The 19799-nt window shown below is 35.5% G+C and overlaps 1 protein-coding gene across 1 annotated transcript; it reads right to left on the reverse strand.

Moving 5' to 3' along the window:
* Window positions 1–441: 441 nt before the first annotated feature.
* LOC149065769 (uncharacterized) lies at window positions 442–18928 on the reverse strand. Its single transcript, XM_089253857.1, has 4 exons — window positions 18563–18928; window positions 15294–15415; window positions 6342–7373; window positions 442–699 (listed from the first exon to the last, which is right to left on the reverse strand). The coding sequence occupies exons 1-3, from the start codon at window positions 18726–18728 to the stop codon at window positions 6366–6368; spliced, it is 1296 nt and encodes a 431-aa protein (XP_089109983.1). The 5' UTR covers window positions 18729–18928; the 3' UTR covers window positions 442–699; window positions 6342–6365.
* Window positions 18929–19799: the final 871 nt, after the last annotated feature.

Raw genomic sequence — 19799 nt, forward strand, 5'->3', positions numbered from 1 at the left:
CCGTAAGACCAGTGACTTTTATTTTTCAATTCTAATGCTGAGTGGTATAACTGACACACTATAATGCATCAAATACCCATAATATTAGGAAAATATACATAAAAGTTTAATTCACAATTCCTAAGGTATACTTTCTTTCAATTGGGATGAATTATAGACAGTAATACCCAGGGTATTCTTAAGAGAATCGTAGGTCCTTGGGCGAAGGGATTTTTCTGAAGCCCCCCTACCTGTCTAAAAAAGGCTGCATGTCTCAATTAACGTGATTAGTCACAAAAATTTTTTGAACGAAATCTCATTTGCATGAGGCCCCTCTTTAAGGTGCCCGGCTAGGCCCAAATGTTAAGGTAGCACTGGTTATAACCTGGGAACACCATTGATTGCTTTCTTTCTCATGCTTTTTATGTGCACAATTTAATGGAAACACAAATTTTGAATACATTCAGAACAATACCAAATTTTATTGAATGATTAAAAAAACAAAACTTCAATGGAGAAACATGAACAAATTCTTCTACAGATGAAACACGAATGGCACATAACGAGGTGAAATTATTGCACTCAACTACAGAAAACATAATGATTATAAAAAAATGTATGGAACAAATTCCAGTGCACATGAAGATCATGAACTTTTACAACATTTATTCAGTTGTCTTCTAACATCTTTTTTTTTCAAGCAACACCAACAAAGATACCCTATGAAAATACAACATATGATAAAAACATACATTCAGCTAAATACATCAAATAAGAAAAACTTAACTTTTACATAGCACATTTTTTTATTTTCTGCCACAGTATCCAACTTCCCTTCTTGAGAAAGGTATAGATACAACTATCATATTTTCTTGCATATAATCTAATTTAAAAAAAACATAGGAATTTATTAGTGCAGATTATAGTTGACCCTTGGTTTACAAACCTGATTCATTCCTGAAGTCTATTCAAAAACTGGATTGTTTGCAACAAGGCCCTAGCAAGGGAGAGGGACTAGGGGGTTCACCTCTGAAATGTTTAGAAAATTTCAAATTTTTTATAGAATGTTAACATTATATATTAACATGGTTAATTTTATTCTTTTGTCACTTTGGATCCTTCAAAACATTGATTGTTCCCCCTCCGAAAGAAATTTCTGGCTACAGCAATGGTATGCAGACTAAAATCATTTTTCCCATAAGAATCAATGTAAAATGAATTAATTCACTCTCAGGACCCCAAAGATTGCTAGTATGCACCACACAAAGCTTGAACTTTTATAACAGTGCTTCACGCTCAAGTGCATAACAAAAACCAATTGAAATTATTAAACTAACACTCAAAATGCTTGTCTCTAGAGAGAGACGATTCCAACCTTACGAGAAAACATGCTTACATCTTTCCAATTGGTAAGGTACCTTACCTTCAGTTTATATATATATATATATATATAGCCAAATATATTTGGTTCTTCAGTTTTTACATATATATATATATATATATATATATATATATGCCGCTGTGGTGGTCGAGTGGTTATAGTGACTGACTCGCGATGCGAGGATCCGGGTTCGAACCCCACAGTGGTGGTCGGCTGAAGTTGGTTTTCTGTGGTTCCCAACTTCAAGGCGCAAATGCGAGCAGATCTCCCCGTTAAAAAGTCTCGCCACAGAGAGCAACAGTCCTACAACGATAAATCATTCAATCATAACACTTCACTCATAGTTAGAAAAACTGGTGGCAGATGGCAGCACTACACATAACAAGCATTACAGAGAAACAACAAAACTTCACGTCAGGTTTCACTACACGTACACGCACATTCCCGCATGTACCGATTCCTTGGGGGGCGCGGGAAGGGGGTGTGGTGTAGTAGTAGGTAGGGCCTCCAAAAAAAAAAAATGGCTCGGGGATCCATGATGTTCTTAAGTCAGCCACCTTGTTGGGCAATTTGCCTGTTGTGGCGTTGTATTTGTATCTTATACCAAGGCAGAGAGCCATGTCTAGTTTCATTAATATCCATAATTTCAGTGGCAAAGCCTTCAAATATTCTGTCTGCAAAGCAATCTGGCCACTATTTCTTTGAAATCAAATTCCTGGTTCTGTAAGTCACTTGTAGCCAACCTTTGTGCCTTAATTCTGTGAGTGAATGTTAATTCTGTGTCAGAGATTATTGCAAAACATCTTTAAAACAGTTCTTCGATGTAAACCTTCTCAAAGTTTGAAATGACTTGCTGATTCATGGGATAGAAAAGAGGAATTGAGGGGGGTCAGAAGCAAAAGAATGCAAGTGACAAAATTTGAAAAATTGAGTCAAGTGCATAAAGAGGTTCCTTTACCCAACTTCTGACTACTGGCAGATGGACAGACCCATTCTATATAGGCTACTAGGGCTGCTTTCTAATGACCACTAGTTTGACTTCTTCATAGAACTTTTATGTAGTAGATAAACGTTCAAGTTGATTTTCTCAAAATTAGATTTTGATCACTTGCACCCCTTTGTTTCTGACTCCCTCAATCAAAAAGTACCAAATTGAAAATTTTAAGAAGCGAAAAACAAGATTCAGGGGCCATAAACCAACATGTCAAGTAACATCTACTAACACATTTTTCAACTACTTAGAGTGAGTTGGACCCTCACATCATTTCACAGGTCAACAACTATGATATTTACTGTTGATGCAGAATTTTTTTTTGTGGTACTTACTGTGTTTACCATTTCTGGTCTTCAATTGTATTTGGGGGAAATTTTTTTTTAAATCGCCATGTGGCTACAGACTTTTCAATTTTTGGCTTGCAGGATTATATAAATCAAGACAAAAGATAATAAATGAAACATTTTTTTGTTATTTGTAAACTGAGGGTTGACTGTATATACTCCTGCTGCATATTATCTAGTCTTTTTCTCTTTTAAGAGGTTAGAATAGATAAATATTTAAAAATAATAATTTTTTAATGATTTTATAGATGTGAGTAGCAAAAATAGCAATTTTTAAATACAAATATACAAATACAACGCCACAACAGGCAAATTGCCCAACGAGGTGGCTGACTTAAGAACATCATGGATCCCCGAGCCATAATTATTATCTACAGCTTACATAAAATTTACATGTAGAAAATATAGAGAGCCTTAATTGTGAAATTTGATAGAAAAATTTACACAGCCCCACCCCAGCTCCAGATCTACCATTCTGGCTTTCAAAATGTAGCTTGGAAATCAAGAAATTTAACAGATGGTAGTGTTGCACATTAGCCATTCTTAGTGAAGTACCATTATAAATATTATGCTACTTTTGTATTATGTTTAGAAAATTTCTGTTAATAAAAATAAGTACTAAAAATTCAACTTTTGACCCTCAAACTGGGAATAAATTAAACCTGGAAGGAGTTAAAAAAAAAATTTATAATAATATGGTCTAACGTTGTCTAACAAAGTCTAATTTATTGAAAACAATTGTAGATCTCCTGGTAGTGAAATAAGAAAATTTGAGAAACTAACTTGGTAATAAAGCAAGATATATAAAAAAAAGTAAATTACAAAGTTGAAAGGCATAGTTAGAATTTAAAAAAGAAAAGACACCAGAAAGAAAAAACAGCTTCACCTGCCATTAAGAAGCCCTATATCCTAGATACGTTGCCAGGGAAAAATTTTGAAATAGAATCTAGGTTCTTTTATTTAACCCTCATTGGCAGTAACCAGGGTTGGCAGGTTTTTGACGGTTTAAACTGTCATGTCAAACTCCCCCCCCCCCATCGAAAACCTTCGTGAAAAACTGTCAAAAACCTCAAATATTGCTTTTCGATATAAAAATTCCCATTGGAAATACACACGTTAATTGCATGTAATGTTTAAAGTGACTATGTCACATATACTATGTCACTATTTACATAAAATTTACATGTAGAAAATATAGAGAGCCTTAATTAAGAGATAATATTAAGATATAGATATTTATCTCTATATCTATCTCTATCTTTATATCTATCTTATCTTATATATCTCTATCTTATATTTATCTCTATATCCTATTATTTATTATTAAAGTGACTATGTCACTTTAATAATAAATAATTTAATACTAAGAATAAATATTTAATATGATTCTAAAATAATTGTTTACTCTCTACAAAATTATTTTGCACAATATATATATATATATATATTTTTTTTTTCTTATACAATATACAATTTGAATAAAGCATAGCAGAAACACGAAAGGGAAAACTATGGAATGATTTGACATTCTCTGATTCAAAATGATTCTTGACCTTCCAAAATTTCTTCAACTGCTTATATATGTGTGCATTGATATAAACCATCTGCTGTACTCGTTTTACAGCAGATAAGAGTTTAAAAAAAGGTTTATTACATCACATATGTATGGTGATTTCTGTTATTAAATTATCTAGATAACCACTGATACTTAAAACGATACTTTTGTTGTGCATAACATTGAAATATATCTAGCGATCAAAACACTAAATTGTAGGACTAAAATGTCATTTAATTTGGCAATGCTAGCTTGTATATGTCAAACTTGGTTTATGCTTACTTTCGCACTAGGATATGGTACATTTACTAGCATTTATAATGCAATGGTTTTCCAATTGAAGCTGTATTCAAACATGCAAAACAAATGCTTTGGGTATCAAGTCTTGTCAGCTCTACTTTGGTTGAAAATACTCTTTAAAGCTCTGTGAATTTATACACCCTGATTTAAGACATTTTTAGGTGAAAATAGATGAGTTTAATTAGTGCATTAATAGATGCTGCATGAGAATTTTTATATGGAATAAAATTTTGGGCAGATCACAAAATTTAAAATACCAAAATTGGTATTTTTCCTAAGTAATTATAATTCTGAATATAAAACCCTTTAATCTAAATAAAAGTAAGTGTTTTGTTACTTAACATATCTATCAAGTTAACAAAAACTATTTGACATAATTGACACTAAGATTTTGATAGTTTTAATACCGAGTTAGTTTCTGGGGTCGAAAACCTAACCCTGATGCCCTATTATACATATTTTGAATAAGCAGCTCTATTCCACTTAGCAAATTGAACACAGGTAATGAGTAGCTTAGATAAATAAACCATAAAATTATATTTTATGTGTTCTAGACTCTTATGTTGAAAAATTCAAAATTGCAAATTATAATTAATACTTTGTTTTAATTATTGTAATAAATTAATGTTTAGAAATAAAACATTTTGTAATATGCCAAAAAGTAAAGTTTTTCATCATATTGTACACCTATTGTTTTCAAAACATTATCAAAAGGCATTCATTTAGGTTTTTGACAGTTTTTGACAGTTTAAACCAGTTTTGATGCTTGCCATGTCAAAAACCCAACCCTGGCAGTAACCTTCAGTTAGGAAGATGCCCACTACAACTATAGATGAAAAGTTAGAATTTAACAGAAGACCACTGTCAAACTGGTATAAGCACTTATTTTTCCATTAGACGCAGATTGTGAAAGTCTACCATTTTCAATCAACGTTACATTAACACTCACACCAGCGAAATACGATTCTGATAAGCTGAAGAAATTTGTTTTTATATTATTTGAAGACAGAACTATAATCAGAAACTTCTTTGAGGGGAACCAAACTGATAGTAATGGTGCAGACAAACAAGAAACATCTAACAGATAGTACAACTGATAAACTGTATCACAAAATGCTCAAAAAACAGTAGGTTAGTAATTTTCTCACATTTTAGAAGGGGAGCAGATACCCACCAGCTATAGCCTTATTTGAAGATACACTGCCCATCTGCATAATCAAATAACTTTCACTTTATTGGAGGGAAGGGAGTTTCAAGTATCCCAAGCCCTCTCCTAATGCCTATGTGAATAGAATATCAATTAAATTAAACCTCTAATCAGTTATTTAATTTACATGTCAGAAAGAATTACAGGTCAAATTTGAGTAATTGAATGGCTGCTGGTTGCTTTAAAATACAGTAGACTCTTGATAATCTGGCCGTGCGCATAGAAGTTTAGATTATGTAAATGAGCTTTTCAATTGACTTCCAGTAATCCGGCAATTTCGATAATCCAGCACACCCTGACCTGATACATGCCAAATTAATGTAGTTGTTCCTCATACCAGGAAGAAAGAAATTAACTTTTTTTAAAATGAAATAGGAACCAAGTGTTAGTGGGTGTCGCTGGGCTATTTTAATTGTTTTCGTGATTTTTCAAAGCATTGAAATTTTTTTTTAATGTAGAATACTTTTAAAGATTTAAAAGGCCTCTCTTATTTTATAAAATTGATCACACATGCATTATGTGTGGTAGAAGTTCACTGGTAAATATGGACATCATGAATAAAAACATGGTTAAGCACTTACTTAATGGGTTTCTGCAAGCTTATTTCATGCTGGAATAGCAGACTGATCCATTTCTTCATCAACATCAACTTCTGCATCGAGTGGTTCTTTATCAAGAGACTCTTCTTGATAGCAAACTTCATCTTCACATTTATCGTTGAAGATGGTGATGGGATCATTTTCAGCATTATCCACATTTTCTTCTTTGCTACAAGGTGGATTTGTGGCAGCAGCACCACACATGGCAGCTTTATTTCCCATACCACTTTCAAAATTTTTGATGTTCAATAAAGCTTTTATATCAGATGAAACTTGAACTTTTGCTTTCTTTATTTCTGAAGACAGATTCCTTTCCAATAATACATTAGGCAAGCCTGATGCTTGGTTTTTCTGAATCTGTGAAATTAAATTTTGTGTTTCGGAAAAAACATCAGTTTCATTGCACTCCATAACCTCAGTATAATGCTTATGCTCATCAAAATTCAATATTTTAGCATCATGGCTAGACAAACATATATCTGTTCCCTCCAAAAGGGAACACAAATCTTTTTCAAGCACCACACATGGTGAAAACGAACACTCATTTTTGGCATACTTCTCAATAAACTTTTTCTCCAAATGTGCTGATGAAGCTACACATTTGTCTGCAATGCTAGAGTGGCTTGCAGGTAGACTGTGATAATCTCCACAAGTCTTACTTGAAGTTCCACCTATAGCATTCAGCTTCTCAAAATCTGTTCCTGGAGATGACTTCTTCCTCTTAGCAGCAGGACCCTGACATTGGCTGTTTGTATACTGAGCCAGGATATCTTCAGGTATTTTTTCCAGTTTTACAAATACTGGCCTGATGTTGTGGCACAATACCATAGCTCGATATTTACATTGTTCGAGAATTGCCTGGCATGCTTGATAACTTAATCTCCTGAAGAGAAGGGATTTTCTCACTCCTACTTTGTTAGCCATCAGATCACCATATTCATCAAATGGTAGCTCAAAATCAATCACTTTCTCAAGAACTTGAGAAGCCTGCATTTCTCTTCTATGCATTTCTTCCTTAAAACATTGAAAAATAGAACAGCAATTAAAAAAAAAATGTGGGGGGGGGGGGGGAAGACACCCCCACTACATAATAAACATACTTCATACAAAGGAACTTTTATTTGTAACCAAGATCAGTATTAAACAAAATGGAATCACAAAAACTTTCTTATCAGAATAATTATTCTCTTTTTTAAAATTATTTTTATACATTCGGCTTACTCAAAAACATGTTTGCATACAAGTTTTCAGTGAAAACATACATGCAAAGAAAAGAATTTATAGGGAAGGGGAAGTTTCAAAAGAAAATATGTGTGCAAAGCTCTGAAATATGAACATGCACATATTGAATTTTTCACTTCCTTTTTTCTGAGTTAAACTTGTTTTTTTTTCTTTTACAAATGGTTACCAATACCAAAAAGAATATGAAAGTCACATATTTCCTCTAGGTACTTGAAGCATGAAAGGATTGGAACAAATAAAAAATGCCTTAGCTCTAAAAAATACTTTTATGTACCGTATATACTCGTGTATAAGCTAAGTTGGTGGGGGGAGGGGGTTATACTCGGGTCAGTTTCTGATGGGAAAATATCGATCCCCGCAATCAGTAGCCATTTTTGTCAAATTAATATAATTTCGTCATAAAAGAAAGGTGACTACATCTCAGGGGTGTCTGTTAAGAGGGATTTTACTGTATGTCTGTACCACCTAATCTTAAACTACAGACTATGGCCACTGATTCAACAAGTACAAAATATTCTTAATTGACTCACACCTTTCATTGATAATCAGGAATCACATAAAACGTTGATTCATTCCCTGGTGGAATAAATTCATCACAAGTAAAGTGAATTTTGAAGTGGCCAAGGCACTTCCTTGTATTCAACTTAGGGGATATGCCATTGATGCACAAGCCACCTAAGTGGATCAATCACCTTTGTAGTTTTTTGATTAGATGACTGTAAGGGATCCCTCACCTGTATTCTATTTGTTCATAAGATGTTTTGTTGAAAATGGCCAACTCGTACTAGGATTATATTCCTAAACTTTAATATTCCCAGGGATTTTTTAAATTGAATAAAAATGTTCATACTTCATTTCATAGCTAGCAAGTTTTTTTTCTGCTTGCTGTCAGGGTGTGACAAATCCCAAGAGGCACAGATTGCCACGACAACCCATTTTTAACCGTTCTTCTGATTCGTGACCAAATTACAAAAATTTTTTACGCATGATAACTACTTCTACACCACACAACAACTTTCGCCATATCGCCATACAGCAATTTTCTTACCGAACGAGCTGGTTAAATGAAGGCGCCATCCATCCATCCGTTATCACCTCAGGCTCATTAGCAAAAAGAACTTGTTATTTGTGTTCTTCCACAGGATAGGAAATGCAGACCTGATGGCAACCTTCATGGGGGGGGGGTAGATTAGCATCTTACCACTGTACCATGAGGGCACAATGATGACTGGTTACTTATACAAGGGGCGATTCTAAAATTCAGAGGCAATAAATATAAGACTCCTAAACAAGCATTTTTAGTCATAGCATATGTGGTCAAATTGCAATATCAAAGGTGGTTGAGCGTGTTTTTATAGTGACAGCAGCACTTTACCAAAAGTAAATACCATATTTTTCTGATAGATTTGCTGTAATAAGTGCAACCAAACATTCTAGGGTGTAAGGTAATCATGGCTCCACTTGGGGAGGGGGGCTGACAGGGCCCCAGCCCTGGAGTCAAGGGGCCCGTGGGATGTTTGGATGACCTTTTTTATTTTTTTTCGCTTTCAGATATGTCCCATAGGACAGAAAACAGGACATTTAAACCAGTCATATCAATTTGTATGCATATCAGCAGATATCTTGAACGAAGTATTTCTATTCTTTTTAAACAATACACATGTATAGGTAACCAAAAAAAATGAACAAAGAAAAGAACAATTTACAAGGCACCGCTCTTAGAGTCCTTCTCCGAGAAAGGAAGAAAAGAGACATTGTGATTATCGTTCAACAAAGGCTACTGACAACCACAGTATTTTTCCTACACCATCATTGGGGGTGAGTGACCTCAGGGCTATAATGTGACCCCTGCTGTTTCAATGCGTAGAAGAGAAGGCCATAATGTCTGAATGAAATGAAAATTTTCATGAACAGATGTCCACAGTGAAATGCCTGTTGGTGCCAATAAAACACATGACACCTCCCATCCTGGAATAGCTCCCCTCTCTACTGTGAATCCATAGTGTGGAAAAACAAAAAATGATGCGAATGGTCCAGGCCTCAGGACTAGAGCTCTGTCAACCCTACCTTCTTTTCCTTGCTTCTGAAAAAAGAGGCTACATTCCGCATCAGTCTTTTTTAAGGCACTGTACTATCTTGAGAACATATATCTCCCTGCAAAACTTCTGGGTTGGACCGAAAAATATTTATCTGGATTGGCATTAACATGTGGGGGCCATGAGGGTAATGTAATGTGGTGAGCTTTCTCATGGTGCAACCTGGGTAACAAATTCTACAAGTCATAATACTACTTGGTCATTGTTTGGCGCAGCATAACCTTGATGGTCCTTGCATGATAAAAAACAAACTCCAATGGTTGATAGCACGTATCGCAGCAAATCTGTCAGCAAAATATGATACAATAAAACCTCCTCTAACGCCCATCTCCAAACAACAGTAATCTCAGAATAACGGCCAGATTTTGTTGGAACTGAATGCGTTCCATAGACAACAATACAGATAAATTCCGAACAATGGTTACTTTGGACATGGAATCGGAAAAAAGATACACATATCACTATGAGAAAAATAGCTTTTAAATTGATTTTCAAAGAAGCATGCTTTCTTTTCCAAGGTACAAATGCTAGATGGGTATATTGGAGGCAGTGTAAGGGGGGAAAAGGGTCACTCAAGCAATCTATATTTGTCCCACAAGTCACCTTAGTGGCATTTAATGATCACCTAAATGATCTGAAAATGTGCTGTGAACCACTTCACTGAAGTGGGAATGTGCAGTGGGTCACTTGAGTGATCTGGCACAGTGCCCCAGGTCAATTAATGATCTGTAAATGTGCTGCCAGTCATTGAAATGATCTGAGAATGTGTCACTTAGTTCATTCGTACAAAATTGGGCGTGAGATTGTAGGCCACATCAGATGACTCCTGAAGAATACATTTAGCCCACATATCATGAGTTGAGCATGAATGGTCTAGTTCAGTGTTTTCCAAAGTGGGCAATGTGAAATGAGTGAAGTGTAATGATTGAATTAAATTTGTATCATTTGTAGGTCTGTTGCTCTCTGTGGTGAGACTTTTTAAAGGGAAGACCGGCTCGCATTTGAGCCTCGATGTTATATAGATTGAGAATGTTAGTCTTTTTTCTCAGAAATAAAACTGGTATTCCCATTAATGGCCACATTTCCACAGTCCCATTAGGGGCCATTGTTGGGAGGTTTTACTGTATTTGCTTTTGGTGAAGTGCTGTTGAGCACTTGCTAAAAACACCCTCTACCGCCTACACTATTGCAATTCGATCACACATTCTACGATCAAAAATACTTGTTTGGGTGTCTTATATCATCTCTCAGTTTGTCCCAAGAATTTAGAATCACCCTGCATTTAAGAAGTTTCAATATGAAAAATTGGACATTAATTTAGCATGTTTTTCTTTGTAATTAAATTTAATAATTTTAAAATATAAATTTAATTAAAACAATTCATAATTATGATTTTGGGAACCTAATGTAATGTGTGACAAAACAAAAATTTGTGAAAAAACTTTTTTTTTTCCATTTTTAAAAAATTTATTTCTGTTCATTGTCGTGGGGGACAAATAAAAATTCCAGATCAAAAATCATGATGGAATTTCAAAAAAACTGGCATAAAAAAATTGAATTTCTTTAAAAAATATTATGGCACTCTCATTTACAATTTTAATTTCCAGAAATGTTTGTTTCATACAAAAATAACTTTTTACTCATTTCTTTTTAAACAAGTGGGTTAAAAATGGGTTTAGTAATTTAGCGGCTGCCTACTTTTTTTTTGGATCCATGAAGCTTTGCTCCATATATCACTGTATCTGGTTAAATGACTTTGTTTACACACGCCTCTTTGATAAAACAGAATTTCTGAAGTGTAAGATATTTAAAAGTCTAGCAATATTACATAGGCCTATTATGTATTTATTGGAGTACACCTTGACTTGTGATTAAAACAAGTTACAAGCAAAGGAAAAAAGATTTGACAAAGATTGCTTTGACTTGGACAAAAAGATATTAGAATTACTAGCATGAAATGCAAAAAATAATATATTTTGGAAGCATGGAATGAATAATTGGATTTTCATTATTTTATGAGAAAATTTGTTTCAGAAATAGTACAATTAGGTTGTCTTTGGTCAATGCATAAAAAATATATATAAATATACAGTAACAGCCACTTATAAGAATCATGTTTGGTTCAGCCATTTTGATTCATATATGCGGAGATTTTTTCTGTTGCTCCCATACAGTTACAACTGGAGTACGCGAGGGGTGGGGATAAAGCTTAAGCCAAGATTATGATGTTTTTGAAATAAAAATAAAACAAAAAACCCTTAGTAATTTATTATATATAAAAGTTTAATTCTTTAAATTTTAAATTAGTTTAAACACCCATAGCATATCATTATCCTTAAACATCAATCGTTGTCAATATAGACTGACTAAAAACTGTTGCACAGTAACAGTACTACTACCATACTCTATTTTCAGAGCGCATAACTTTATATCAATATTTACCAAAGTGGGCAATAATGATCCACGGGGCGATAGGAAGTATGGGTGTAACATGGGACCCTACAGAATCACTTAATTGAGTTTTGGGGAAGGAGGCGGTAGAACTCTGCTTTACATAGATTCTCTTATCGGTGACTTCTTTGAAAAAAGACTAAACTGGTTTCTGACCATTTTTTTACCTATAAATCTCTTGCCGATAAGTTCTGTCATTCATGGAAGCTCACTTTATTACAAAGTTGTAATCCTCATTGTTTGAGGGGGTGGAAGCAAAAGCAGTATGGGTTGGTTAAAGTTATTACAGAGGTAAAAAAAGTGACAAGTCAGGGCCATGACTAGAGGGGGGCAACTGCCCCAGGCGGCAAAATTTAGGGAGCGACAACAAAGAACACAGTTAGAAAATTATTCAATTTTAAAGTTCTGTGGGAGTCAAAAATCATAGTGGCAGCCCTGAAATAATAGTTCTCCAAATAATCTTGTGAATAATAAAAAATACTCTTATTTTACAAGTTCCTACCACCGAAATGAACGGTGGCAGTTTCAGAGAATTTTTTTTTATTCTTATAAGTGGAAATCTGATTCTTATAACCGGATGATTTTCCTACATTAAGACAGTGTTTGGTTTTTGTTTTGCCAATTTGATTCTTATAAGTGGTGGCTACTGTATATTTTCAGCAATATTCAATATACAGTAAAACCTCCCAATAATGGGCACTAATGGGACTGCAAAAATGTGGCAGTTATTGGGAATGAACGTTGTATTTCTGAAAAAAAAAACAACTAAAATTTGTGATCTATGTAACATTTAAAATGATAATCCATTCTGTAATTGATTACAATAATTATATAATTGATTATATTAGAATGTATGATTATATTGATACTGTGATATTATAAAAATTGATTAATCGACAGGGCTGCTACTAGAGGGGGATCAGGCGGGTCTGGTGTGGTGGCCTGCCTGCCAGATGACAGGGGGGCACAAATTTCACCCTTAAAACACTCTTTCAACATTACTGGGGGGGGGGGCAGAACCTCTTCTTGCCTTGCTGACCAGTATCTAGTTACGGCCCTGTAAATTGATCTACAGTGCTATTTCGGCATCAAAGTTTAGGGTTGCAGGACTGAGATAGAACACAATAGAAACGAATTGGAAAGAAAAACCAACATGGACCATGGCAGTGTACCAACAACCCCTAAATAGTTATTTATTCCCACCCACGATCAACTAGACTACACATGTTTAACTCATGATGTGCGGACCAAATGTGAGGCTCAGAGTCATCTGATGTGGCCCGTGATCTCAAACCTAATTTAAGCCCCAAAGCTGAATGTTTTGCAACGAGCCCTCCGCTGAATGGAAATGTTCTACAGTAAAAATTCCCATGTAATAATGTTTTCTACATTTCCCTTAAAATTTTCCAGATCGTTCTGCAGTAGCACTGATTGTTCTAAGATGTACATCACAGATTTCGACATACTCTGCTTTGGGGTTTGTAAGGGTGAACTAAAGGACACATTCTCGGATCACATCAATGACCTGGGACACATTTACAGTTCACTTCCGTGATCCGTGGTGCATTTAAGGTAAAGGTCCATCAGCTCGAAGCAATTGGAACCGAGACTCGTCAGACCAGGCAACGTGTTTCCAGTCCTCAACAGTCCAATGTCGGTGTTGTCGGGCCCAGGCGAGGCGTAAAGCTTTGTGTCGTGCAGGCATCAAGGGTACGCGTGTGGGCCTTCGGATCCGAAAGCCCATATCGATGATGTTTAGTTGAATGGTTCGCACGCTGACACTTGTTGATGGCCCAGCATTGAAATCTGCAGCAATTTGCGGAAGGGTTGCACGTCTGTCACGTTCAATGATTCTCGTCAGTCGTCGTTGGTCCAGTTCTTGCATGATCTTTTTCCGGCAGCAGCGATGTCGTAGATTTCATTTTTTACCGGATTCCCGATATTCACGGTACACTCGTGAAATGGTCGTACGTGAAAATCCAAATTTCATCACTACCTTGGAGATGCTATGTCCCATCTCTCGTGCGCCGACTATAACACCATGTTCAAACTCACTTAAATCTCGATAACCTGCCATTGTAGCAGCAGTAACTGATCTAACAACTATGCTAGACACTTGTTGTGTTATATAGGCGTTGCCGACCGCAGCGCCGTACTCTGATTGGTTCAATATCTCTTTATTTGCATACGCATGCCTGTACCAGTTTTTTTGGCTCTTCAGTTTATATATCTCATTTCAGCTATCCCAAATCAACTATCCAATGACCACGACCATTGAAATACTCGAACAAAATCTATATACATATAACATGTCCTGACTAATTTTCATTGACTGACTGATTCATCATCACCGAGCCGAAACGGCAGAAGCTATAAATATAATATTTGGTTAGTAGTTTTATTTCATGATGTAAAGACTCACTAAGAAGGGGTTTTTCAAAATTCGGCTCCTAAAGTGGTCATGAGGGGGCCCAGGCGAGGCGTAAAGCTTTGTGTCGTGCAGGCATCAAGGGTACGCGAGTAGGCCTTCGGATCCGAAAGCCCATATCGATGATGTTTAGTTGAATGGTTCATATGCTGACACTTGTTGATGGCCCACCATTGAAATCAGAAGCAATTTGCGGAAGGGTTGCACTTCTGTCACGTTTAATGGTTCTCGTCAGTCGTTGACACTCGCCAGACACTTGTTGTGTTATATAGGCGTTGCTGACCGCAGCGCCGTACTCTGATTGGTTCCATATCTCTTTATTTGCATACGCATGCCTGTACCAGTTTTTTTGGCTTTTCAGTTTAGTTCCGAAACGCGTATAGCCGTGTTCGTTTTGGAATTTTGGGTACACGCAAATGTTGATTATTCAATCGTATTACCAAACCTGAAAGGTAATTCATTTCTATTATTTGCTATTGTTTTAGAGATACTCAGAGGTCTAGCCACCTCCTCACCTCATATTATCAAAAGACTCTACTGTACTCAAAATACAAGTTCAAATGAGAATACTGCTCACAAAATGAGGATCAAGAATATATTCAGTTACAAAACAAGAAAATTTTTTATCATAAAATGAATTAATTCTTGATGTTTTTCTCATTAATAACCTACAGCATTTAAAAAATAAAAAATTTCTGAAAGGAAGTATTGTCATACCAATGTCTTCATGTCCCACAAAGTCTCCAAATGATTCCAAATGACTTGTGAAGATAGCCGTACTTTCATTGTTGTAGTGAACTTGTGATGTATGTATGCCATTACAAAGTGACGACTTATTCCTAACAGTAAAATAATACAATCTATTACAAAAGGCTCATGAAGATATACATTTGTTGACGACTCTTTTAAGACAAGAATAGAAAAAAAAAATTCATCTGACAATGATTTTTTAACTGAAATTTTTTTACAAGGGATATAAATGTGAGTAGAATAATATTAAAACAATTTACTACTGCTAAGGCATGGCTTAAAAAAAAAAATTTAGGTGCGAACCAAAAATTTCTTGGGAGTCAAGGATATACGTTTTTTTTCAAGGAAAAGTCCTAAATAATAGTTTTTGAACTATTTCAAAACTTGACGACCCCTTCTATGTGTATGTTGAAGACACACTGTTATGACATCAGAAAATTTTGTGTCTTGTCCTTAGACCCCAATTTAGCAAGCACAAATATAAAATTTTAGGTACTAACACTGATTTTCTAGTGGCCATGGCGACTTGGGATTTAACAAGCCCTGGTCTAAAGTGACTTTAAATTGAAAGGGTTCCCTAGAACAGTGTTTCTCAACCTGTGGTCCACATGCAGATTTGATCATTTTAATTCTAACTGCATGAAAAATTATTCTATTCTGCAATTTAAATTAGTAATACTTTTATAAGGGTTCAAATAAAAATTAGAACTTCATACTTAGGGTAACCATATATCATTGACAAAAATACAGGATATCCTTAATTGTAGCCAAGTGTAATTAACAAACAATTTGCTAATTATTGCTAAAATTGCTGAAGAATTGAGAAATAAAGGACTAGCAAATCACAGTAAACACAAATATATTTCATGCAAAAAGTGTTCATCATGACTAAGATACCATATTTCGTTGAGAAAAATGATAAACTGTGATCTGAATTTTCTGTGAATCTGATCCTTCTGAACATCAGAAGGACCTAAAAATACATAAACATTATGCTGTTCAACTACCATCAATTAAAAAAAAAAAAATCAGCCAAGATATTTTTCGTAATAATTTTAAAAGACCATCCCCAAAGCAGAATGTGCCAAAATCTGCGACGTACGTCGCAGAACAATTACCGCTACTGCAGAACAATTTGGAAGAATTTTAAGAAAAAGTGCAAAAAACACTATTACATGTATGGGGATTTTTACCGCAGAACATTTCCAGTCAGCCAAGGGCTCGTCGCAGAACAGTACTAAACATTCTGCTTTGGGGAAGACCATGACCAGTAACGTTATACACTTTCATTGCATGTACAGCAAATATTTTGTCAAATTGTGGCATCAAATTCCCTCTAATATAAATGTTCTCACTTTCGTTAATTGAAAACATCCTTACTGACAGACTAATAATGAAATAAAATGTAATAATGGCACGTTTTAGTGAATCAGGAAATACAGCAATGGCTGCATGGAACAATATGGTTATGCCTATTGTTCCATCAGTTTGGTGTCTTCCCCATAAAACAAGTTGTTCCCTCTGAAATAAATTTCTGGCAATAGCACTCCTACAATAATTTAGTTTTTTTAAATTAATTAATTGTACAATACAATGCCAAAAAAGTCCATGAAATCTGTAGTTTCACATGGTTCATATGGTATCAGTGTGCGAGTCCTTAACGCTGCTATTTTATGTCTTTTCAACATGTAGTACTTCCAAAATAATAATTGTTTTTCAGAATAACAGAGAATTCAGATGAAACATTATGAAATTTCAATATAGTTTCCAATGGGGAAGAGGCACTGTGGCACAGGGATAATGACCGAGCCGACGGTTCTAATGTATAAACATATATATGAATTGATGTAATCATCATCTTGCCCCCAGACAGGTGTATCTCAGCCTATGGTTTCGACAGGTAGGTCTAGTCACTGCTCTTGCGTAGACTCCCTCAGCCCAATATGAGTAATCTTTTTAAATTACTTCTATATCTTTAACCCCATAATGATAACTGTTGCAATTATAGACTAGGAATAGATACATATCTAATTTGATTCTATGAATTGGATCACTGAGAATCACTGAATATAAATACAACACAACGTTGTAGGGAGAGGGTGGGACAAAAGGGAGGGAGGTCTGGCTTTCCATCAAAACCTAAGAAAGTGGCTGAAACGTATGAAACAATATGGTTAAATCTGTGGTTATAGTTCTATCACTTTGATTCCCCCTTCGAAGTACCAGTTGTCAACCTCTGCAATAAATTTCTGGCTACTGCCCTTTCTAATACAACAATTATATATATTTTTGGATGAATCGATTCTATCGACATCAGAAAAGTCCATGACATCTAGTTTTATATGCTATCAGTGCGCAAGTCCTCCGCATTGCTATTAATGTGTGTTTAACATTTAAAACAACAATTCTTTTTAAGAATATCATAAAGATGCGGTAAAACAGTTTATGTCATTTCAGTATGATTCCAAAGAGTAGTCATTGCCCTTGCATATACCCTCTCAGCTCATGAATATATTTGAATTATTTCCATATCTTGAACAGGGCCATAACTAGAAGGGGGGGAGGGGCAACTGTTCCAGGTGGCAGAATTTAAGAGGCAGCAGTTTCAGGTGAGAACAAAGAACACTATTACAAAATTATCAAATTTTAAAGTTGTGGCGGCGGCAAAATAATGTTTGTCCAGGGTGACAAAAATTCTAGTTACAGCCCTGATCTTGAATCCCATAATCATAACTGTTGTAATTATAGACTACACATATTTAGTTTGATTCCATGAATCCTATCACTGGCAATCATTGAATATGAATACAACACAAGGCTGTAGGGAGAAGATTGGACAAAGGTGGGGAAGGGGGGGGGGGGAGGTCCCGCTTTTCTCCGGAACCTGAGAAAATGGCTGAAATGTACAAAACAATATGGTTAAATCTGTGGCTACATTTAACACTTTGATCCCCCTTCGAAACACCAGTTGTCAACCTCCGGAATAAATATCCTGCTACTGCCTTTCCTAATACGACAATTATATATATTTTTTGCATGAATTGATTCTATCGATGTCGGAAAAGTCCATGAAATCTAGTTTCATATGGTATCAGTGTGCAAGTCCTCCACACTGCTATGAGCGTGTGTTTAACGTTTATTACTTTTAAAACAATAATTATTCCCAAGAATAACACAAACAAGCGATAAAATGGAAACGTTACGAAATTTCAATATGATTGCGAAACCATTCTTACCAACAGGCTTCGTTGACAAGCAATACAGTAACGCCAGTTCAGCGCGCGTGTTCCATTCGAACTCGCTCTCGGACATGAATTCATCTTCGGAATTGCATTCGCTATGAGTAGCTTCTTCATCAGATTCGACATTCATTGGTCCTTTCTCCTCCCTAACGCTACTCATCTTGAATTATCAATTATTTCCAAATGGTAAAAAGTGGTGCTCGAACAGCCAAAGCGAAACTACCCGCTAACCAAAGGAAGCAACAATGTTATGATGCCAAACTACTGGGTGAAAACTATTGCAAATGAGAGGGATGCGGCTGATGTCTAACATGAGCCGCATTTCCCAGGGATTGAAAATATAAAAATAGATAAATAATCGATTGAACCTAGACGTGACGTCATTTGTCTGAGACAAACAAGCAATATTTTTTTGAAGATTATTTATTGTTTGAGAAAAAATTTTGTGCAAACTGAGATGCTTATTTGTATTTACACAAAAAATGCTTAAAAAAAATTGGTTTTGGACCTCGTAAGGGTGAAACTGACGAAATAGGATTTTTGGATGACATGATATTTTTTTTTCTTCCGGGAAGGGTTTGAGGGATATTCCAACCCTATCCAAGGTGCCCAACATTGGCGACTTTCTCGGACTTTTATGGATAAGTTGACCATATTTCCTCGAGAGAAATACGGGAAAGTCGGATCTGATATACGAGAAAATACGTCCATTGTCGCCAAAAATGATGCCAAAAGCAAAGTTGCTCATTAACGGCCGAATTAAGATTTGATTTTTCAAATTTTTTCCCGTTATTTCCTGTCCTGCTCCTTTAGTTTAGAGATATCAACTATAAAATTCATGAAAAAAAAATTATTCTTCCTTAAAAATAGGTGATTTAAAAAAATTAAATTTATATGGCATAAAAGTGCTGAAACGAATGAAATTTTTGTTTTGTGAATTAAGTTTGAGATCTCATCCATTCAGGGGGGGGGGAATCACCTGCTTTCATGTAAGAAAAATATTTTTTTGGTTAAGGGTTAACACATTAAGCGACATTGACGGGATGCATCGCATTCGTAAAGCCACTTATTTAGCATTGACAAGCCCCAGGGCCGTGGTGTGCCCTCTCGGGGCACCGGGACAGACTTTTATTTTGCGGACCCTTGAAAGGGTTATCGTCATGCAAAATAGATTTTTACGGGGACGCCTCATTTGGCTTGGGGTCTCTGGGCAGTGCCCCGCTTGCCCCTG

Source organism: Pholcus phalangioides, unplaced genomic scaffold, assembly GCF_987345545.1.
Source record: "Pholcus phalangioides strain wild (caught in Gottingen) unplaced genomic scaffold, Ppha-v1.0 ptg000039l_1, whole genome shotgun sequence".
Taxonomy (NCBI): domain Eukaryota; kingdom Metazoa; phylum Arthropoda; class Arachnida; order Araneae; family Pholcidae; genus Pholcus; species Pholcus phalangioides.

Coding starts and splice junctions, on each gene's coding strand:
- LOC149065769 (XM_089253857.1), bottom strand. CDS start 18,728: ATGAGTAGCGTTAGGGAGGAGAAAGGACCAATGAATGTCGAATCTGAT. Junction 15,416..18,562: donor CTTGTCAACGAAGCCTGTTG/GTAAGAATGGTT, acceptor TTTTACTGTTAG/GAATAAGTCGTCACTTTGTA. Junction 7,374..15,293: donor TGTGGGACATGAAGACATTG/GTATGACAATAC, acceptor CAATGTTTTAAG/GAAGAAATGCATAGAAGAGA.